Source organism: Hemitrygon akajei, chromosome 11 (assembly GCF_048418815.1).
Source record: "Hemitrygon akajei chromosome 11, sHemAka1.3, whole genome shotgun sequence".
Taxonomy (NCBI): domain Eukaryota; kingdom Metazoa; phylum Chordata; class Chondrichthyes; order Myliobatiformes; family Dasyatidae; genus Hemitrygon; species Hemitrygon akajei.
Window position 1 is genome coordinate 144,724,116 of NC_133134.1, and position 23,177 is coordinate 144,747,292.

Below are 23,177 nucleotides of genomic sequence, written 5' to 3' on the forward strand. Positions count from 1 at the left end.
TTATCAATTATGGTATTGTCTGCACTGTTGAAACTACATGTTAACTATAACTATATGTAACTGTGATTTTGTGTATGTCTTGTAGCTTTAGTTTTGTCTGATGGGTCTGTAGTTCCTTTCCAGGGAACGTGCTAAGATGGTAGCGCGATATTGATACACAGCAGCCTCTCCGGACCCTGGATTGGGGATTACCAAACATAATGTGGTTTTTCATGTGTGGCCTGTTTTGTGCTTTTTTTGTGATATCATGAACGCTGTCTCATTTTTAACTGCATTGTATTTGTGGTTATAAATGACAATAAACTGAATCTAAATCTGATACTACTTAAAATGGAACTCCATGCCTTGCAAACACAGTTTTCAGGAAGGTGATGACTGCTTTTTTGGATGTTGATTGCAGTGTTGCATCCTCTGGTTAACTGGAAAATAGTCTGTTACAACAATATGACACTTCCCATTACAATCAAACAAATCCACTCCAACTTTGAAGTATGACCTGTCTGGTACAGGATATGCTGTAAGTGGTTCTGTATGTAAAGCATATTTCACACGAAACAATGATCTGGCTGATGTCTTGGTTCATTCTTGGCCAATACATCACTTCACAAGCTCTACATTTACAATTTTTCCTCACCAAGATGCCTTGCATGTATCTTTTGGATCATTTCCTTACGTAGCGACACTGGAATCACAAACCTGTTCCCTTTTGAAGACCATATCTTTCACTGATATTTCAATTTTGCATGCCCAATAATCCCGAATACACATTGGGCAGTCATTTTTAGCTGCTGGTGATTTTTTTTTCCATATTGTATCTTGGAGTTCTTTCACTGTTTCATCTGATCCTGACGCTTTCCTAATCTGCTCTGTTCTATCAGGAGATACTGGAAGGGTGGTGACTATTATAGGCCTGTATCTCTGCATTAACCTCCTGGTCACTCTTTTCTTTCTTGTCGACTGCATGGGATTGTGCATCAGCAGCAAACAAATATAATCATCACATTATATTTCTGCAGCCTCGTCAACATGCATTATATCCTCATGGGATAGTCATTCAGTGGTTTGGTCGTAATTGAGACCAGTGGTTTATGGTCTCTCTCCACGTCAAAAGCTTGTCCATGGATGTACTGATGGAACCTTTCACATGCATATGTGCTGGCAAGAAGCTCGTACTCTATCTATGCATAGTTGGCTTCTGCACTTGTTAAAGCCCTTGATGCATGGGCCACAGGTTGCCATGTGCCATCGTGCTGCCGCTGTAGTAGCAAGGCCGTACTGGGGCGCATCGTCCAAGATCTGAGTACACCTTTCTGGATCATAAAACTTCTGCACAGGCTCTTCAGTTATGACTCTTTACAGTGTCTGGAAAACCTCTTTCTTGCTCGTGAGACCAAATCCACTCATTTTGCTGCTCAAGGAGTGACCGAAGTGGTGCTGACACAGTTGACCAAAGAGGAATTAACTTAGCCAGCTAAGTCACCATTCCCAAGAAATATCTCACTTCCTCTTTGTTTTGGGGTCTCTCCATGTTTTCAGTGGCTGATGTCTTTCTTGGGCCATTCTACACTCCCTCTTCAGTTATGACATCTCTTATAAAGATCAGTGTCTAAACACCAAACTCACATTTCTCTTAATTTCAAATTAACGTTCCGTATCATGTCAAGCACTTGTCTCAGTTGTGTATCATGTTCGTCCTTGGTGAACCCCCAAAATATGATCCTTCATGATTTCTACACCAGGTATGCTCTCAAAGATCATTTGGATGGTTTTTATGGTAGACTTCTTGTGTGGGGAGAATACCATAGAGTAGCTGAAGTATGCAATATCTTCCCTCTGGTGTGTTAAAGTACAGTCTCAAACTTGCCTCATCAAGCTTCATCTGCCAATACTCAGCTGATGTGTCAAGCTTGCTTAACCACTTCATACCTGCAAACCAGTACATGATCTCCTCCCCTGTTGGTAATTTAAAATGCTCCCCTTTGATGGCTTTATTGAGATCTTCTGGGTCTAGATGTATCTGCAATGCTACATTTTTCTTTTGCACAATGACCAGTGAGCTCACCCAATCTGTTGATTCTTCCATTACATGCGTGCTAGTTTTTGTTTAAGTTTCTGTCTGTGGAAATGGAACTTTCCTGCGTGCATGGACAACAGGAGTCCCTGTCTCATCTATATGAATTTTGTGTACGCCGGGTAAGCATCTGAGCATCTCAAAGACATCTGTGTACTCTTCCATAAGTGTTATCTTATGGATAACACTTTGGTCCATGAAGCCACTATGAAAACTCTTTTCACCGGGCTGAGCTTTTCACATACACTCAGACCTAATATTGGCTGTACTCTCTTTTCTACAACCAGTAGCCGTGTCTTTAGATGCTGCTCCTTGTGCTTGAAGCTCACTATACATGCCCCCTTTTTATTGGAACATTCTCTCCAGCGTAGCCTGTCTATTTTAACTTTACTGTGAAGATCTTGTAATTACCCATGGATAAGAGATTCACCTGGGCTCCAGTGTCAAGCTTGAATGGAATTACTGTCTCATTCAGTCTCTGGAACAAAGCATTCTGCTTTACCAGCACCAGCAGTCTGTAGAGAATCCACAAATAATTCCTCCATTTCTTCATCAACCGTGTGCACCATTCTCTTGGCAGCCCCAGCTTTCTAGCACTTTGCAAAATGATTCTTCTTCCCGCAATTATTGCAGGACTTTGCATAAGCAGAACAAATCTTAGGAATGTGACTGCCTCTGCATTTGCTATTTGAGCCTTCCTCTTTGCTTTGCTGTTGGTTTGGAAAACGCCTTATGTGCTGCTTCCCTGTTTTCAGAGCATGCACCATTACGTTTGCCCTTTGCAGCTCCTTAGCTTGTGCTCGTGCGGAGTCTGCTGTCCTACACGTATTCACAGCCTTTTCCAGCATCAAATCTTTTTCACACAGTCTTTCTCTGAGTCCATTATCTGGAATTCCGCAAACTATTCTGTCTCTTACTGGTAAGTTTCTCAAATCTCTAAGTTCACAGAACTTAGTGTGTGAAGCTCAGCTGAGTATTGATTGAAGCTAACTCATTTCTGTTGACAGAGAAAAGAAACTTGTATCTCTCAAAAGTGATGTTTTTACTTGGAACAAAATACTCCATAAATTTTGTCATCAGAATATCCAACATAGAAACTGTTTCATCAATTTGAAAGCTGTTAGAGATGTCCAAGCATCTTCACCACTTACATGCAGAAAAAGAGACACTTTATATTTTTTATCAGTTACTCCCACTCCATTAGCAACTAAATATATATTGAATTGCTGTTTGATGCATTTCCAGTTATCAGTTAGATTGCCGATAAACTGCAGTGGTGTGAGAGGACTTAACTTATTCATGATGGGAACTTCTCTCTTGGTGGATCCATTGACTGCTGAACTTTGGGATCAACATGCTCTGTTGCCTCGCAGGCCAGCTTCTCTTTCTCACTTTCTGTTAGCACCTTTCCTACTCACGCAGTCTCTTTCTCAGTCACACACAATATTCATTTACTCTCCATTTTTAGACTTCATGCTGTCTTCTGACAACATGTTATGTTTGTTCTTAATAAAGACAAACTTGATGTGGGTTTAGGTTAGAACATTTTATTACTGAACTGCTGCTCAAAGCTGTGTGCATGCAATCCCTTTCCCACTTCCGGTTCCAGGTGAACTCCTCCCATTGCCTACTGGGAACTGAACTTCATCCACATCACCAAGGATCTCACATGGTCTGTACACACCAGCTGTGTAGTGAAAAAGGCACAACAGCACCTCTTCCTCAGACAGTTGAGGAAGTTTGGTGTGGGCCCCAGATCCTAAGAACTTTCTACAGGGACACAATTGAGAGCATCCTGATTGGCTGCATCACTGCCTGGTATGGGAACTGTACCTCCCTTAATCGCAGGACTCTGCAGAGAGTAGTGCGGGCAGCCCAGCGCATCTGTAGTTGTGAACTTCCCATGATACAGGACGCTTACAAAGACAGGTGTGAAAAAAGGGCCCAAAGGATCATTGGGGACCTGAGTCACCCCAACCACAGTCTATTCCAGCTGCTACCATTCGGGAAACAGTACCACAGCATAAAAGCCAGGAGCAACAGGCTCCGGGACAGCTTCTTCCACCAGGCCATCAAACTGATTCATATGCTGATTTGAGTGTATTTCTATGTTACATTGACTGTTCCATTTATTATAAATTATTATAAATTGCTATGATTGCACATTGCACATTTAGACAGAGACGTAACATAAAGATTTTTACTCCTCATGTATGTGAAGGATGTAAGAAATAAAGTCAATTCCATTCAATTATGCACACATAAGAACACATTGACCTGGTCAATTAAGACTAGATCCTGAACAAAAAAAAAAGTCTCACATACAGCAAAAAATAGTTCATTAAACAAAAATACATTTGATTATAATAAAAAGTTCAAAAAGAAACAAAACTGGTGCAATTTCTTTTAAACTAACACAAGTTCTGTGTATTCCATTAAAGGTGGTTCTTCAAAGGTGTCAGTAGAAAGGATGCAGAGAGACAGCTTCTGGCATCAGGAAATAAATGTGGTTCATTTATGATAAGAGATAGTGAAACAACCAAAGGTGAGTACTTCTGTATATAATTAAGAATAATAAAATATTTATCTATGTTAAGATGCCTTATAAATGTATATTATAAGGAGATATGTCTATTGTATAAAACAGGATTCAGGTATCGTGTCACCAATAGCAAATTACAATCATTTAGTTGCGAACAAATTCCATCCCTTTTCTTTCAAATATAAACTTTGAATATCAGTAAAGTAAACTTTAAAAACTTGTACTTCTGTGCACTTTGCATTATCAACCTTTAACTTGGAAGAAGTATGCTCAGAATTGAGATATGAAGTGAAATTGATCATATTTTTAGTGATAAATAATGATATAACGAAAAATTATTTGTGCTGAGATTTTGATATCATTGTGCATTCATGCTGCTAACACCTCTCCTTATTTTGTGGATTAGGTAGTTACTCCCTCTCTGTTCGAGATTATGATCCTTCAGTGGGTGACACAGTAAAACATTACAAGATACGTACTCTGGACAATGGTGGCTTCTACATCTCTCCTCGAATAACATTCACCACTTTGACTGAACTAGTTAACCATTATAAGAGTGAGTATTGTCGTGTATTTAAAAAGTATTCTTATAGCCAGCTGTTCTGGGGGATAAATATGTACTTTTGCAGATATGAGTCCAAAATGCTTTTGAGGAACTTACTTATTGAGATGCAGCCTGGAATAGGTCCTTCCAACCCTTCGAGCCACCCTACAACCCCCATTTTTAACACCAGCATAATTGCAATGATGAATCAATTTGCAATGACCAATTAGCCTATTAACCAGTACATCTTTGGACTGTGGGGAGAAAGTGGAACAGTCGGAAAAAAACATGCATTCCTCGGGGAGGATGCACAGACTTTTTAATAGTGGTGTTTAACTAATTTGAAATAAATTGTAATTGCCCTGTACACCTGGACTTTTGTGCACAGACACAGCTGGTGGTTCTTCCACATACATTTCTGGAGGCACCTGTAGGTACTGCTAACTCTGGTGAGTTGATTGTCAATGTACCCTTTGCCTATATGTAATACATAAGAATCTCAGATTATGGTGCTGGTTTTAGCGCATTGTTACTATGAGGCAAACAATGAATCTAATTAAGATGAGACGAAAGAAAATAGCTGGGCCAGACATATTATGGTTTTTAACAATACTATGTTTTCTGTAAAGTTCTCAGACAAACACGGTCTCAAATGAAGATAAAACTATGTTTTTGCTGATCCACTTGCGAAATAGAAACCAGTCTGCTACTGGGCAAAGACAAATGCTTGTAGTTGTCTTTTGTGCTTGTGTCCTCTTATGGAGAAGAGATTGCATCTAGCCTTGACCTGCTAGAGGCTGACAGCTGAATTGTGAGTTGAAGGCAACTGGTGACATGATGTAGTTGAATAATATTGCTGACCTTGCTCGCAGTCCAGAATTAATGTCTAGATATTGCACAGTCTACTGCAAAATTTTCTGTCATGTTTAATGCTGACTCCTGGCTATCTGTGATCTTTTCCCACTGCCCACCACCCTCTCAAAAGTTGCTCTGATCATACATTTCAAGAAAGAATAGCAACTGTTATCTGATGGTGTGTTTATTTCCTCGATAAATAGCATTTCTGGTTCCTGCTGGGTGGATCAGAAGAGATTTGCCATATCAAAAGTAAATTTGGGACCCTGTCTCCCATTCTGCAGCAGAGAAAACAATGCCACATATTCTAGCAAGAGTTACTCATGAGCTGTATCAAATTGTATAATAGACAACATGAGATCATATGACTACTATCAAAGGGATAATACAAAAGCATTATAAAGTAAAATGTATCATCTGTGATAGCACTTTTTGGCTTTTATCAGGTTGGAGATCAGTTTGTCACAGTCAATATTGTTCTTGTCTATCCTCAATGAGAGTTTCATGCCCGTAGTTGCACACTAATATTCTTCTTTTACCCCCCCCCCCAATTATTAGAACAAGGAGATGGATTGTGTCAGAAGCTAACAAAGGCTTGCTTTAGTGAAAAACCTCAAAAACCATGGGAGAAAGATGCCTGGGAAATACCAAGAGAGTCGCTCAGACTAGACAAAAAACTTGGAGCAGGACAGTTTGGAGAAGTATGGTTGGGTAAGTTATCATTTTGTCATCTTAAAATGTCTCTCCTTTAATTTAGCGCCTAATTGTTGATCAACTTGCAGGACATGAAACTTGGCAAATTGATGGGGAACATTTAGTATTCCGGCCATGGTTCCATATAAATTTAACATCATAGATAGTATAATCACTTTACGGTACTGTGCTATGAGCTCTTGATTTAAAACTCTAGATAGATTTCTGAGTGAATGCTACATTCTGGTAAAATAGTTTCCAAAATATAATGGACATAAGATTGAGGACTATCCTGCTATTCTAGTCAAAATTAAAATGCGGTATGTAGTTAGATTTGTTTAACAATGTTCAGTCCTTCCAAAGTAACTTCATAAATCTTCTTTTGGGAAGCTAAATTCCATTATTGAATATATTGTTTTTAGTACATGTAGTATTTTTAAGAAAATGCTAAACTCCGTACTAGTACTCTCCTCACCAAAATGTATTGGTTCCAGACACAATGTGTGCACAGTTTTATGTAGCCACTAATACCAAAGAAGTACTGCTTTATTTCTGCGGTCCATCTGTCAGATGAAAGTATAGCTTCCCTCCTGGTTCTCTCATGATCTCTGTGAACTTGTCTGTAAAACCCGGAATCTGCTCCCGTAAGCTTATTCTCATAAAAATGCTGACCATCAAGCATCACTTCCTCAACTAATAAATTTCCCTTGGTAATAACATGGGTTCTCCAAATCTTTCATTGCTATCCCTATTAATAGCTCAAGGTTTGACCCCTGCAGCCTTAAAAATATCATCCCATTCCAAATTTCCTTTCAACACATTCAATAACTTTGAAGGTGTGGTCTATCAAGTTTACCTTTTTCTGATCAAAACTCCTTGTTTAAATATTTCCATCCAGAGTTTCATTCCTGTCATAGACTAAAATACCTTTTGTTTTAGCAAAGTTATTAGTGACTTCCTATAGTTAATTGTTATTTCTGACCTATCCTTGTCTAAGTTTCTGACTTAGTTGACCATACCATTACTTTTCAACACCCTCTACTGTTCTCAGAGTTTCTGGGCCAACTTTCACCTTGCAACCACCTTACCCATCCACTCATAGCCAGCAATCACCAGCAATTCCTTCCTTCCAACATCAGCACCATATATTCTGCTTTATCGGAAGCTCTACTACTAGCCTCTCCTCATTTAACTCCATGTTTCCTGACACCATCATCAGAAAACCCTGCATCAATTGTTACATGTAAATTAACATTAGTAACTCTACTTGCCACTACTGACCCCTGCATCATCCCTAAATTGCAAAACTGCTTGTCTGACATCAAGTAGATGAGCTGAAATTTTGTCTGACTGAATACCAGAAGCATTAAGACCTCTTTTTCTCTATTCTAGCATAAACTCAGTGACTTTGCCTGGCAACTGTCTGTAACTCATCCAAACCCTTTACAATCTGATATCAAATATCATCCTGTCATAAATTTTACATCATACTGGCTGTTTCCAATAGTATTACAATGCATAATTCCAATGCTCTCTCAGTTCATCTACTGTGAAAACTCTCATTTATTAATACCTTTTATAAACATACTATTCCAATGCATGCCTGACTGACATCTATTTATTGCTCTATTTTCTTAAAACCTGAAATCTACAATTCATCTTTGTGAGAATTGCACCAACCCATTCGTCGTCGGGGCTTTCTTCTCAATCTTTCCTTTGCATCTGTAATCTCTTCCCATTCTTGATCATTCCAGAAATTAATTGTTCCACATGACTTTCAGCCTCAGATCTGTTATTCGGGAACACCCTGACAAAACCACATTGACTCTATGTCCCTTTCTCTCCTTTTAACTTTCTTCTTAAAACAAGCAAGTTTGCTCAGGAACAACCACATCAGGCTGGCATTGGCTTGGTATTAGGTACAAGGGTATTATAACCAGATGCACAATCTTGGTGATCCTGTTCTCCCTAACTGTGAACACGCTGGTTAAGGCAACCGAAGGGGAGAGTAGAATGACCTCTGACTAAAGACAGGCAGCCCCCAATCAGAGCCTTCAAGGATGACCTCTCAGTAACAGCTACATTAGCCCCAGGCTATAGATGGATGAGATGTGGCTGCCATCCAAGAAGCCACCAACAAGTTAAAAGTCTGGCTCACCAGTGTGGACAAGTCAGACCAACCTGGCAAGTTCAAAGCCTGGGTCTACCAGCATAGCACCCTCCCCAGAATCGTTTAGCCCATGCTGGTATATGAGGTACCCATGTCAACAGTTGAGGTTCTTCATTAAGGATCAATTGCTGTTTTCGACAATGGCTCGGCCTCCCAAGTAGCCTGAGCAGCATTGCTCAGGAAGAGGAACAAACCACAGCTTCCCTTCAGCAGCCTGAATGAGGAGCTCCATACAAGAGAGTTGCTGCAATACGGAGTTTCTAGCACCCCAGAGTCTCAGCAGAGGTACTGAGACCCAGACAGACAGGAAATGGATGGCCAAGTTTGCAGTGGAGATGGCTGAGTCATGTCTGAGGCACAGGGCTCTTGTAAGGATACTGGCATCTGTTCAGGCAGGGCTAGGCAGATTCCCTTCAACCCAAGGGCACAGAGCAGGGACAAATGCAAGCTTGTCCAGGAAGAGGTCGAAGCAGCTATCAAGGAAGAATGTACCAGCAGATGGTAGAAATGGAGCAGCAGGGAACTTGGACAAGGTGTGAGGGTGCGCTGAAGCGGAAGATCTCTTGGTCAAACATCTGGCAGGCAGAACCCCAGCACATCAAGTTCATGATCCAGGCTCTGTACGATGTCTTGCCTAGTGGAGCTTGGGGGAAAATGTGAGGCACCATGATGTCCTCTCTGCCCTGGCAGAGAGACCCTGGCTCATATCCTCAGTAGCTGCCCAAAAGCCCTAAGAGAATGCCACTACCACTGGCATTATGACCAGGTGCTGAAGGCAGTGGCAGGAAGTATCGCCTCACCCATCAACATCATTAGGCACCTCCAGCAGCCCAGAAAGCCCATCACCTTTGTCAAAGCTGGAGACCAGCCTCAGGTCACCAGCAGGCTTGTTCACCATGGCATCTGACTGGCAACTGAAAGTCGATCTGGGCAAGCAATTAAAGTTCCCTGACTTCATTGCATCATCATTCCTGGGGCCTGACATGGTCATCCTGTCAAAAACCTTGAAGCAGGTGATCATGGTAGAACGGGCAGTTCCTCGGGAAGACTGGATTGAGGAGCTATTTGACTGTAAGAAAACCAAATAAGAGGAGCTGGTAGAGCAGTGCCAGGGACAGAAGCGGAGGGCACAATGCGAGCCTCTAGAGGTGGAGTGCAGAGGCTTTGCTGGCTGTTTGCTGTATGAAACCTAGTCTCTCCTTGGCATTACAGGGTCCTGCAAAGAAAAGCACCATCAGGACCATCACAGAGGCTGTTGAGCAAGCCTCAAGCTGGCTATGGGTCAAGAGGTGTGATCCGTGGAACAGTGCTGCTGGGACACAAACTGGAGCCTGATCAACACTGACTGGGTTGCCTGGGCAAGAGTGTCTGATGTTGAAAAACCTGAAACACCGGATGACCCCAGGTTACATCAATGATGATGTGCCAGCACATCCTAGGATGTATCTCAGCATCGTGATGAAGCCAAGTTCTCAATGTGCGGCTGGCTTGTACAAAATGTTTATTTGCCTATGTTGCTGCAAAGTGTCTTGAGACATTTTTACTACACTTGATGGGTTTTTCGCTTGTAATTTCAAGCCATGTTCTGAGAGTCAACTGGCATTTAAAGGAATGGAGAGCTGCCTTCCTAGTACTCGGAATACCATTCTTAACTCAACTGCTCCAAAAGACTTTTAAAGGCCTTACACAGTGTTTCAGCACAAGATCCAATACAGTTCAGCAATTCACTAAATTGTAGCAGATAAACTACTTTGACACACTTCACACTAAACTGAAAGAACTGGGTGCTTCTAGTTGTGCTTAATCAACATACTTTGCCAAGTCTCTGAGTACAAATTTTTCCTTCAGAAATTGAAACAGTTTCCAAAACTGATCGTTAGTGAACAGGTCATGGTCATTTCAGGAACTACCAAGTTTTGTTATTCCGCAGATCACTCTGCTTGATATCTGTTCTGATCTTACTGGGAACTAACAAGCCCCATCTAACTTCCAAAGCATCATTCCTGGTTTGCGATCACCATTCTTCAAATTCTGATTACATAAGAACATAAGAAATAGGATTAGGAGTAGGCCATCTGGCCCATCAAGCCTGTTCCACCATATGGCTCATCTAACCATGGACTCATCTCCACCTCCCTGCCTTTTCCCCATAACCCTTAATTCCCCTACTATGCAAAAATCTATCCAACCTTGTCTTAAATATATTTACTGAGGTAGCCTCCACTGCTTCATTGGGCAGAAAATTCCACAGATTCACCACTCTTTGGGAAAACTAGTTCTTCCTCATCTCCATCCTAAATTTACTCCCCCAAATCTTGAGGCTATGTGCCCTAGTTCTAGTCTCACCTACCAGTGGAAACAACTTTCCTGCCTCTATCTTATTGATCACTTTCATAATTTTATATGTTTCTATAAGATGTCCTCTTATCCTTCTGAATTCCAGCAAGTACAGTCCTAGGCAACTCAATCTCTCCTCATTCTGTAACCCCTCATCTCTGGTAAACCTCTGCACTGTCTCCAAAACCAGTATATATTTCCTCAAGTAAGGAGATCAGAACTGCACGCAGCACTCCAGATGCAGCCTCATACTTCCCTGCCGATTTTCAAATATTTGCACTTGCTTTTTGAATGTAGTGAGTTAAATTGATACTTCAATTTCAGTTGGAGGTGGAGATGAGTCCATGGTTAGATGAGCCATATGGTGGAACAGGTTTGATGGGCCAGATGGCCTACTCCTAATCCTATTTCTTATGTTCTTATGTAATCAGAATTTGAAGAATGGTGATCGCAAACCAGGAATGATGCTTTGGAAGTTAGATGGGGCTTGTTAGTTCCCAGTAAGATCAGAACAGATATCAAGCAGAGTGATCTGCGGAATAACAAAACTTGGTTGTTCCTGAAATGACCATGACTTGTCCATTAACGATTATCAGTTTTTTAAAAAAAAGATGAAAGGCAGCATCCTGAACACAATAGTTCCTAAATACAAATAACCTTACTTAAATCTAAAGTATTTCAAACGATAGTCACATCTAAAGGACCTGTTTAGCGAAAGCAGTACTCTTTAGAGTGTAGTGATAGAATTACTATCACTAGTTTAGAATTAATTGCATCCCAGCAAGATCAACTCTACGTTCTTGTTCTTGCAATCACAATCTCCTGTCTCGTGGGAATTATTTTTCTAACTAAATGTTATCTGTATTTATCCTTCTCACTGAACTGTGTCAGCGCAGTGAGGCAAACATTTACATTGCTCACTTCCTCTGTGCAATCAGGACATATTACACATTGAATACATGCTCTGAAGCAGGGTTACACCAACTGAATTACAACAACTTGAAAATGGTTCTCTTTTCCTGTCACTATTTCACAAATACAGTATGTAGATACTCCTGTTGCAGTAGGAAAATTCTGATGCTTATGATTCTAAGTCTGAAAATGAGGTATCGCCAAAACCGCAGCTGGTGGCCAAGTCATTGCTTATCACAATGTGGTTATGACCAGGCAAAGTGCTGCAATTGGTTGTGAACTGATGGATCAGTGGAGTGTTATTTACACTGAAGGGGTGAGAGCTCTAATTAAAAAGCTGACTACGCTTAGATATATGAAGAAGTAAAAATAATCTTCTGCAGAAACAAGAACACCACCCATAGCTTCAAATGGTGTTTCGTAGCTACACTCTCTTCATTTCCCCAAAGAAAGGCTGAATTATTTGTTTATGGGATGGGAATGTTGCTGGATACACCAATATTTGTTGTTGATTTCCTTCCTTAGATTAGATTAGCTTTATCTGTCATATGCATCAAAACACACAGTGAAATGGGTCATTTGGATCAATGACCAACAAAGTCCAAAATAATGCTCTGGTGTGTCCACAAGTGTCAACTTCAAAGTACATTTATTATCGAAGTATGTCTCCATTATACAACATTGAGATGCATTTCCTGAAAGGCAGCCATGAAACAAAGAAACTAAAAACAAACTCCATACATGTATGCAAAAAAAGACTGTCTAACAGTAAATGTGCAGAAAATAGAACCGCATCGAGCAGCGCATTTAAAAAATAAAACAACCCATAAAAAACAAGAACATCGAACTCCCAATGTGCAATGGAAAAAAAACATTTTGCAAGCAGTCTGCAAAGAGAGTCCCATAGTTCAGCACAAAGCCGTGTAAACATTTTGGAGTAGCGACCCAAACCAGCCTATACCTCACCTCCAGCCCTAACACCCTGAACTTTTCAACCTGGCCCAGTGCTGAACTCTCCATCCAAGCAACATGTTTTGGCACTTCCAAAAACTAGCTGAACCAGACCACACCTCAACTTGGGCCTCGGCACTCTGAACTTTTCAATCTGGCCCGGCACTTAAATCTCCTTCCGAACAATGGGCTCTGCCATTATGGATACATCAGAGTTTGCCGCCTCAATTCAGCCTGTAAATCTCCGTCACGTCGATGCACTCTGGGGCTTAAAACCCCATGGCTTCGATTCAGCCCCTGCCCAACCTTTCACGCTCTTCCATGCTCTCAATGCCTCACCTCGATTCTGCCACGTCAAATTGCCTCCAAGTCCAAAGGGAATTTATAGACTATTACTTGCAATGAATTGTCACCGTGCTTCCGGTACCAACATGGCATGCCCACAACTAAATAACTCTGGTGGAATGTCTTTGGAATGTGGGAGGAAACTGGAGCACATAGAGGAAACCCACACAGTCACAAGGAGAACATAAAAACTCCTGACAGCCAGCAGTGGGAATTGAACCTTGATTACTGGTTTTGTAAAGCATTACGCTAACCACTGTGCTACCTTGTCACTCCTATGAAGGTGGTGAAGCTCTTGCATAAATTTCATAGCCAGTTGCCATTTCTTACCCTGTCATAACAAAAACAACAACAGACCATTTCAGAAATTCACAATTTGTAGGTTTCTTTAAAAAAAATGGATAGTAGTTCTTAATCACTGGGATTGGGATTGAGCATTCTTTTTATTGCTTTTCACAACAAAATTGGAAATATTTCAAGTTTAGCAAATAAGGTGCTGATACTAATAAGTATTTTGAGTTCAATATACTTGCATGCTCTGTCAGGACACATTCTGTAAGCTTTTTAAGTTAAGTAGAGGGAAGCACTGCAAGGATTGTCCTGCAAAACTGAAATGATACAAGTACTCAAATACGAGGATATCTGCAGATGCTGGAAATTCAAACAACACGCACAAAATGCTGGTCAGGACTCTTCGTCAGGACTCAGCCCGAAACGTCGACAGTGCTTCTTCCTATAGATGCTGCCTGGCCTGCTGCATTCCACCAGCATTTTGTGTGTGATGATACAAGTACTGACCTGACTGTTTTGATGGATTTCTTGATAAGCTGCCAAAAACCAAAGATTGTCAATAGTCTTGATGGAGCACCTAAGGTAAGTCAAAAGCGACTGCAAATGAGTGAAGTTCAGAATAGTCTGTGCTCTAGTGTATGAATTACAAAATGATGCAAGGCAGGTCCAGCAAATAGTTAAGGAGGCATATAGCATGTTGGCTTTATGGCTGAGAAGGTGGAGTTTAAGAATAGGGAGATTTTATTATAGTGTGTTGGTGACGCCACACCTGGAAAACTGGGTTTGGTTTGGGTTCACTTAGTTAAAATAGGATAAAATATCATTGGAGGTAGTTCAAAGGGCATTTACCAGGCAAAATCCTATGATAAAGGGCCATCCTATCAAGAGAGACTAGGCAGTTTGGGTTTGTATGTCTTGAAGTTGAGACAAATTGGATATTCAAACATTTAAGATCTTAAGGGGCTTCACAGGGTAAATGTTCAAATGCTTCCACTATTGGGAAAGTCATGTACCTGGGGAGATAGAAAATAACGAGGTATTCATTTAAAACGGAGATGTGTATACGTTTTTCAGTGTCAGAGAAGTTGAGGTCAGCATTAGTCTGCTGTGAACACGTTGAATGGTGGAGCAGGTCTGAGGTGCTGAGTGGCCACCTACTCCTCCTAATTTCTTGTAAACAGGGATTGAAGAATGAGAGTGCTGCCGGAAACAAGGCTTATGTCATCAATCAGTAGCACTAGGCAGCCGTCGATCCCAGGGGATCATGGGTTTGTGCCTCTGGTGGACTGTGTCCTCTCCGGGGAGCAAGCCTGGGTGGGAAGATTTGAAGAACCGGCTGTTGCCCACGCAGCAGGTTCCCACATCACTGATGTAGTCCAAGGGAAGGACAAGTGTCGATACAGCTTGGCACAAGTGTTGTCGCAGGGGTTGCCAGAGTGAAGTTGCTTTAGGGGCCCTGGTTCCAGATTTCTTCCTCGAGGTTTACTCCCGAAGCCTTTCCCTTGGGAGGGTATAGCCACAAGGCAGCAGAGGTCTAAAATCAGGGTTTTCCTTCCAGGCAGGCTGCCATCCAAGGCTGACGAGCCCCACCTGCCCGTCATCAATCAGTAAAAGCAAATTAGAAATAAAATTGGAAATGCTAAGCTCATCACTCTATAGTAGTGTTTTTATTCACCAATTAATCACTGAATAGTCATAATATTTTCAAAAATAATAAAATTTAAGTGACTAATTATAGCACATGCACATCTTTATTTCAGCTACATTCAAAAATCACACCAAAGTGGCAGTGAAAACCATGAAGCCAGGTACCATGTCAGTGGAAGCCTTCCTCATGGAAGCTAACCTCATGAAGGCTCTTCAGCATGACAAGTTAGTGCGGCTCAATGCCGTGGTTACGAAAGAGGAGCCCATATACATCATCACGGAGTATATGGCCAAAGGTAGGATGTGTATGGATATGTACAAGTTCATTTTTTCCTTTCTTGCTGTGGGTGATTTTGATAATTCAGTCGGTTTGCCACTTGTGTGTATTAACAAGACAGGTGTAAGGACTGCTTACAAATATATTTGCTCTAACCACTTCAAGTTATTATCTGTCTCTGCTCTGTAAATGCCACTTATTATTTAAGCTTTCTACTTGGAGTTCACTCTGAAAATGCAGTTCAAAGCACACCTTTCATCCTCTTTTACTAGGTGTACTTACTTGATAATGCTTTGAAGCTACAGAGTAGCTATTTTTTGTTTGACACACTAGACAACATGAAGCTGACCATTTTACAGAGTGTTTATATAGGTGTGCAAGCAACCTCATAGGGGAGATTTAGTCTTCTTGAATGCTGTTCAGTGTTAACAATAGCTAGATGGTTTACTATCAAAATGATTTGTTTCAAAACGACAACAGGCCTCGCAACAGTAGCTGGGATGTGGACCACAGATTACAATGGGAAATTGAAAAGGTGTATCAAAAGGGCAGTGTTATGATGGCCATCAGAGATTTCAACATTCAGGTCAATTGGGAAAATCAGGTTTGTAATGGATCTCAAGATAGTGAGTTTGTTGAATGCCCATGAGATGGTTTTTCTAGAGCACTTTGTCGTTGAGCCTACTAGGGGATCAACTATACTGGACTGGGTGTTATTTAATGAATCGGAGGTAACTGGGGAGCTTAAGGTAGAAGAACTCTTAGGAAGAAGTGATCACAATATGATTGAGTTCAACTTGAAGATTGATAGGCAGAAATTAAGGTCTGACATAGCAGTATTTCAGTGGAGTAAAGGAAATTACAGTGATTTGAGAGAGGAGTTGGCCAACGTAAATTGGAAAGAACTGCTGGCAGGGATAACAGCAGAACAGCAATGCTGTGAGTTTCTGGGGAAAATGAAGAAGGAGCAGGATAGATGTATTCCAAAAATGAAGAAATACTCAAATGGAAAAATAGTGCAACCATGGCTGACAAGGGAAGTCAAAGTTAATGTAAAGGCAAAAGAGAGGGCATACAACAAAGCAAAAATTAGTGGGAAGACAGAGGAATAAGAAGCTTCTAGCAGGGGTGTCAAACTCATTTTAGGTCACGGGCCGGATTGAGCAAAATGCAGCTTCATGCGGGCCGGATCAGTCGGACGTGTGCGAACGCAACTTTCGTTGCCTCCGTTTTTTCAGCCTGCTCTCATGTGTCTCAGTCTCTGCTATAACTACAAAGTGTTTCACTTTACAAATTCAGTTTCTTATGAAGAAGACTGCCGAGCAATACTGCCGAATAAACACTAAAAACCCTGAAAACCTGGTACCTGAATAAACTCAGCATTAGCCATATCATACGCCATAGGCGCTTCGATTACTGGGGCCAGCTTTAATAGTAATTAGATATTATCTCGCGGGCCAAAGATAATTCCACCGCGGGCCGGATTTGGCCTGCGGGCCTTGAGTTTGACATATATGCCCTACAGAGAGCAACTAAAAGAATCATTAGGAGGGGAAAGATGAAAACTGAAAGCAAGCTAGTAAACAATATCAATGTTGATAGTAAAAGAGAGATGAGAGTGGATCTAGGACCACAAGAAAATGAGGCTGGAGAAATAACATCAGGGGACAAGGAGATGGCAGATGAACCAAATGAGTATTTTGCATCAGTCTTCACTGTAGAAGACACTAGGAGTGTGCCAGATGTTGAAGGGTGTGAGGGAAGAGAAGTGAGTGCAGTTACTATTATAAGAGAGAAAGTGCTCAAAAAACTGAAAGACCTAAGGATACATAAGTCACCTGGACCAAATGAACTGCACTCTTGGGTTCTGAAAGAGGTAGTGATAGAGATAGTAAAAGCATTAGTAATAATCTTTCAAAACTCATTGGGCTCTGGAATGCAGCCAGAGGACTGGAAAGTGGCAAATGTCATTTCACTCTTTAAGAAAGGAGGAAGGCAAAAGAAAGGAAATTGCAGACAGTTAGCCTGACCTCAGCGGGTGGGAAGATGTTGGAGTCATTTGCTAAGGATAAGGTTGTGGAGTACTTGGTGACACATGGCAAGATAAGATAAAGTCAGCATGGTTTCCTTAAAGGAAAATCTTGCCTGACCAACCTGTTGGAATTCTTTGAGGAGATCACATGTAGGATAGATGAAGGTGATGCAGTGTATGCTATATATTTGGACTTTCAGAAGGCCTTTGACAAGGTGCCACACATGAGGCTGCTTACCAAGTTAAGAGCCTATGATATCACAGGGAAGTTTCTGGCATGGTTAGAGCATTGGCTGATTGTTAGGAGGCAGCAAGTGAGAATAAAAGGATCCTTTTCTGGTTGTCTGCCAGTGACTAGTGGTGTTCCGCAGGAGTCGGTGTTGGGACCACTTCTTTTTATACTGAATAGCAATGATTTAGATGAAGAAATAGACAGCTTTGCAGATGATACAAAGATTGGTGAAACGGCAGGTAGTGTTGAGGAAACAGGTAGGATGCAGAAGGACTTAGATAGATTAGGAGAATGGGCAAGACAGTGGCAAATGAAATACAATGTTAGGTCATGCACTTTGGTAGAAGAAATAAATGTGCAGATTTTCTAAATAGGGAGAAAATCCAAAAACCTGAGATGCAAAGGGACTTGCAAGTCCTTGTGCAAAACACACTAAAGGTTAACTTGCAGGTAGAGTCAGTATTGAGGAAGACAAATGCAATTTTAGCTTTCATTGTGAAGTCTAGAATACAAGAAAAGGGATGTGATACTGAGGCTTTATAAGGCACTGGAGAGGCCTCACCTTGAGTATTGTGAACAGTTCTGGGTGCCTCATCTAAGAAAAGATGTGCTGGCATTGGTGAGGGTTCAGACTCAGGATAGAGGGGTGTCCATTTAAATCAGAGTTGCAGAGAAATTTTTTTAGCCAGAGGGTGGTGAATTTGTGGAATTTATTACCACAGGTAGCTGTGGAGGCCAGGTTGTTGTGTGTATTTAAGGCAGATCTTGATAGGTTCTTAATTGGACACAACATCAAAGGCTACAGCGAGAAGGCCAGGGACTGGGCCTGAGGATGGGGGAGAAAAAGGATTGGCCATGATTAAATGGCGGAGCAGACTTGGTGGGCCAAATAGCCTAATTCTACTATGGTCCAAAACAGCATCAGAAATTGTGACCTTTTTTCCATTGGTATAAAAATGAAAATGTTGGATACACTGAGCAGGTCACACAGCCCCACAGCCCCTATGGAAAAAGAGTTAATGTTTCAGGCTGAAGAACTGAAGCATTAGCCCTTTCTCTTTCCACAGATGTTACCTCACCCACTATGTGCTTCTGTTTATTTTCAGTATCCACAGGCTTCTTTTAAAATTTCATTCAATAGTTTTGATCTCTTCAATCAAAATGCTTTTATAACCTCGGGAAAAATGAGAACCACTACTTTCTCTTGTCTCAAACTCCATTCGTTCTCCTTTCTATGGAAATGCTGCAGGCCACCTCTTCTACAGCTGAGGGAGAAAGTACAAATGAAGTGGGGGAGGGGGAGGGCATGGTGCTTCCTGCTCATGCCATTTTTCAGAAGCATCTATAAAAGGTGACAAGTGCTTCTAAATAACTTAGAGTGACTCTATAACTCTATCTTATGCCTATTTTTAGTGAAATATATCTCCATTTCTTCCCTAAAATTGTTTATTCCTCATTCCAAGGAAGACTTGGAGATCATTTAGTCTTCTGAGTGCTACGGCTTCTCCTAAGGTGCACAAGAATCTCCACCCACAATAACAGTGATTATCTTCTGATCTTAGCCTTAGTAGGGACTTCGTTTTTTTTGTGTGTAACAAGGTTTTATCAAATAAACAGAAGACATTTGCACTATCTTTGCATACAAAGTTAAAAGATAAAATACTCAGAAACAATTATGTACATCTTAAATATTTATGTGAGCTTGCTTCATCTCTTAACATAAAGGGATATCCCAGTCATATTAAATCCAGTCTCAAAAAGGTGGATTCCTTGTGTCACCACTTTCTTCTGGACACTTAAGAATTCTATTTTTAAAATGTGTAGCAGTTCCCAACATAATTTTTTTTAAACTTCACAGTTTATTCATTTATCAATGGACTAAAATAAAATCTATGTCACAGCCTAGATCTGTGTCAAATGGTACAATAGCAGAATGTCCCAATATGGTATTGCCCTATTTAGAGTCATCCAATGGTCTCATTTCTGTTCTCAATATTAAAGATAGAAGCTGTATCTGCTTTATGTGCCTTGTTACAAAAAAGTCTGGTGATAAACTATCCAAAGTTTTCATCTAAGTTCTGTGCCTTATGTTTGCCATGCAGTAAGCTGTCAGATGCTGCACATGGGCCATTTAAGTAAAGATAAAATTTAATGTTAAAGCCATGCTCTTTACTAAATTAATGCATGACTTACTGTTTCTCATGGGTATACATTATGCTGTCTCACAAGTAAGCACTCTCTTTCTCACCATTTAGCGTGCTGTTTTGCCCTTTCTGTCCCTTGCCCTCTTTCACAAGCACTGGTGCTTTTACCCACTGTTTCTCACTCCTGTCCCTAAACCTTTTCACTTGGACTTTCCGTCTCTCGAGCTCTTTGATTCTTCCCACACTCTGAAAGGGAACACTTCATCCCTTACATACACCCAATCTGGACACACTTGCCTAGGTATTTTCCTACCTATTGGCATCAAAGCATGCAGTCCCCACAATGCTCTGTCCACACACCAGGCTCTATTCATGGACACTCCTCCTTCACCAGGCTCCGGCTCCCATGAGGACTGTACTAGAAGTCAGTTAGAGCCACCACAGGCTCATGGGCATTTCCAACAATGAAATGAGTCATGGGTATTTTAATACTACTGCCTGATTGATTTTTGCTTTCCTTTGCAAAGTCAAGCAAGGCAGATGCTCAATTTGTCCTTGAAAAGCTCATTATTTTAATTTATTCACAGAATGCATGTGTGCATGCAATGCCAACATTTAATGTTAATCCTTAATTGCCTCTGAGAAAGTGATGGTGAGCTGCTATCTTGAATTTTTCTCGTTGTGTGAATTTACTTCCACCCTTTAGTTACAATCAAGGATTTTGACCCAGCAACAAAACTGTAATTTCCACACGTTTCAAAGCACATTCACCCCATTTCCTCCTTAACGAAGTAAGTCAGGCAATGAAGAAACAGCAAGTTAATCCAGCCTGACAGCTCAAATTGTCACAGCCTCATAACTGTTGCAAAAGAGTAGGAATTAAAGTGAAACAAGACATTTCTCTCAGGAGACAGGCTCACAGTTAATCTGCTCGCCCTTCCTCACCACCCCCTCCCCCATACACTACAGCCACCTCATGGCTGCAAAGTCTTACTATACATAATGAAAGTTTACCTGCATGCCTATCCTGTCTACCATAATATCAATAACAATTCATAGGCAGTTAACAAAAAGCATTTCTAGACACAATAAATAAGTACGAAAAGCAAAATTAGGAGACAGTACTCATTAGTCAAATTGATAAATTTTCAATGAAGGGAGTCGGTACAATAAATAAAGAATTGAGCCAACTACCTGAAGGTTTAGCCACCACAAAAAGTACATAGGCAAAGAAATACCGGTAAATCGCTAAATTACAGAACCTTTGTTCATTTAGATTATGGACAATCTGTGACTCTGTCTACCCATTTTAGCTTTGTACAAAAAAAACTCCCAGGTTGAGTGAACTCGGCCTTTTCTCCTTGGAGCAACGGAGGGTGAGAGGCGACCTGATAGAGGTGTATAAGATGATGAGAGGCATTGATCGTGTGGGTAGTCAGAGGCTTTTTCCCAAGGCTGAAATGGTTGCCACAAGGGGACACAGGTTTAAGGTGCTGGGGAGTAGGTGCAGAGGAGATGTCAGGGGTAAGTTTTTTTTAACTCATAGTGGTGAGTGTGTGGAATGGGCAGCTGGCAATGGTGGTGGAGGCGGAAACAATAGGGTCTTTTAAGAGTTTTTTGGATAGGTACATGGAGCTTAGAAAAATAGAGGGTTATGGGGAAGTCTAGTAATTTCTAAGGTAGGGACATGTTTGGCACAACTTTGTGGGCCGAAGGGCCTGTATTGTGCTGTATGTTTTCTATGTTTCTATGTTACATTTTCACCTTATCAGCAATTTTGAGTTCAGAAGGATGTTCCTGATTTTCTCTAAGGAATTATCTTCTGATAATGTCCCTGAATTACCTAGCACTGACTCGATACTGTTTTGTTTCAGATTTTCCTCATTGAGCAGAAAGAGAATCTAGGTTATAATATTTTTGCTTATCGTATGCTGAGGCATGTAGACATTCACTGTGACATGTGATGTCTATCTCGAGCCAACCAATTGCAGGAAGGCGTCCATGAACCACCATTCCTCTCAACGCTTCAATGTTCTAACCTACCTATACCTGTCTATTTGGTTCTTAATTTTTTTTAATACCAAATACTGTGAATGGTGGAAATACGATATGAAAAGGGAAGTGTTTAGTTCATGTGGTATGAGAATGCTATGGTTAATGCTTCCCAGTGATAGCTGGTTTTGAAAAACCATCACCCTCAAATGTTTCTCACTCCACATATACTGCTTTGAGAAACAGCATTTTTTGTTTTTATTTTAGATTTTATCTTCACAACTACACGTCCCAAAACAACCTTCTCTCCCTCGCACAAAAAAAATCCTCATTTCATCATATTCCTGCTCCACCTGGTTGAGGATTGACCTTGTCTTTGTGGCCCTCAAGCGCAATATAATTTTGCACCGGCAAACTTCACATTTGCCTGCCATGCACTATGATAATCACCTTTCCAGGCAACGTTTCTAGACAACTATCTCTCATCAAATCTCTTAGATTAGTACAGTGAAGGGTGGCTTACTGGGGGTGGGGGGCGTCACTGGAAACTTACACCCGTTGTATCAGACTTATAGATGTGTGTTTCTATGAAAGCAGGTCTAAGATAAGGTTGAGAAGCTAACATTTTTTTTATATAATGGAAAAGCCATCCGATTAAAAGCCTAATTATAGGTCGAAGAGAAAACTGAGGTTATGGTAGTCTACTTGGGTAGTATGCTGTGAGAATTTAGTGCTAATTATGGATGTGTCAGGGGGTTTGGAACAAAATATTGTTGCTGTATATGCAGAGCTTATATACCGGGGTAATTAACGGTTTTAACTGTAACAAGTATTTTTTTTGTTCCATCTCCCTGTTTGGTTATTGCCAGCAAAGCACAAGAGCCAAATTTAAAACCTTTGCTACTTACTTTTACCTTGCCTTCAAATTCACAAAGTCTATTTCTGACAGTTCTCTCCCTCTTCTGGATCTTTCTGATTATCCACCTATTACCTACTATGAATCCTCTGACTTCCACTGTTATTTCAATTCCACTTCCTCTCCAAACCACCCCCATCTGCAGTAATGATGCCATCCCTTTCAGTTTCTCCATCTCTGTGGCATGTATTCTCAGGATAATGCTTTCCATTCCAGAGTTTATAAA

General features: G+C 40.9%; 1 protein-coding gene across 1 annotated transcript in view; it reads left to right on the forward strand.

The window, feature by feature from the left end:
• LOC140736101 (tyrosine-protein kinase HCK-like) overlaps window positions 1-23,177 on the forward strand; it is a 153,710-nt gene that overhangs the window by 74,585 nt on the left and 55,948 nt on the right. Inside the window, exons 6-9 of the mRNA XM_073061864.1 lie at window positions 4,513-4,616; window positions 5,020-5,169; window positions 6,571-6,723; window positions 15,472-15,654. Of these exons, the coding sequence (XP_072917965.1) occupies window positions 4,513-4,616; window positions 5,020-5,169; window positions 6,571-6,723; window positions 15,472-15,654 (590 nt within the window). The remainder of the gene's footprint in view (window positions 1-4,512; window positions 4,617-5,019; window positions 5,170-6,570; window positions 6,724-15,471; window positions 15,655-23,177) is intronic.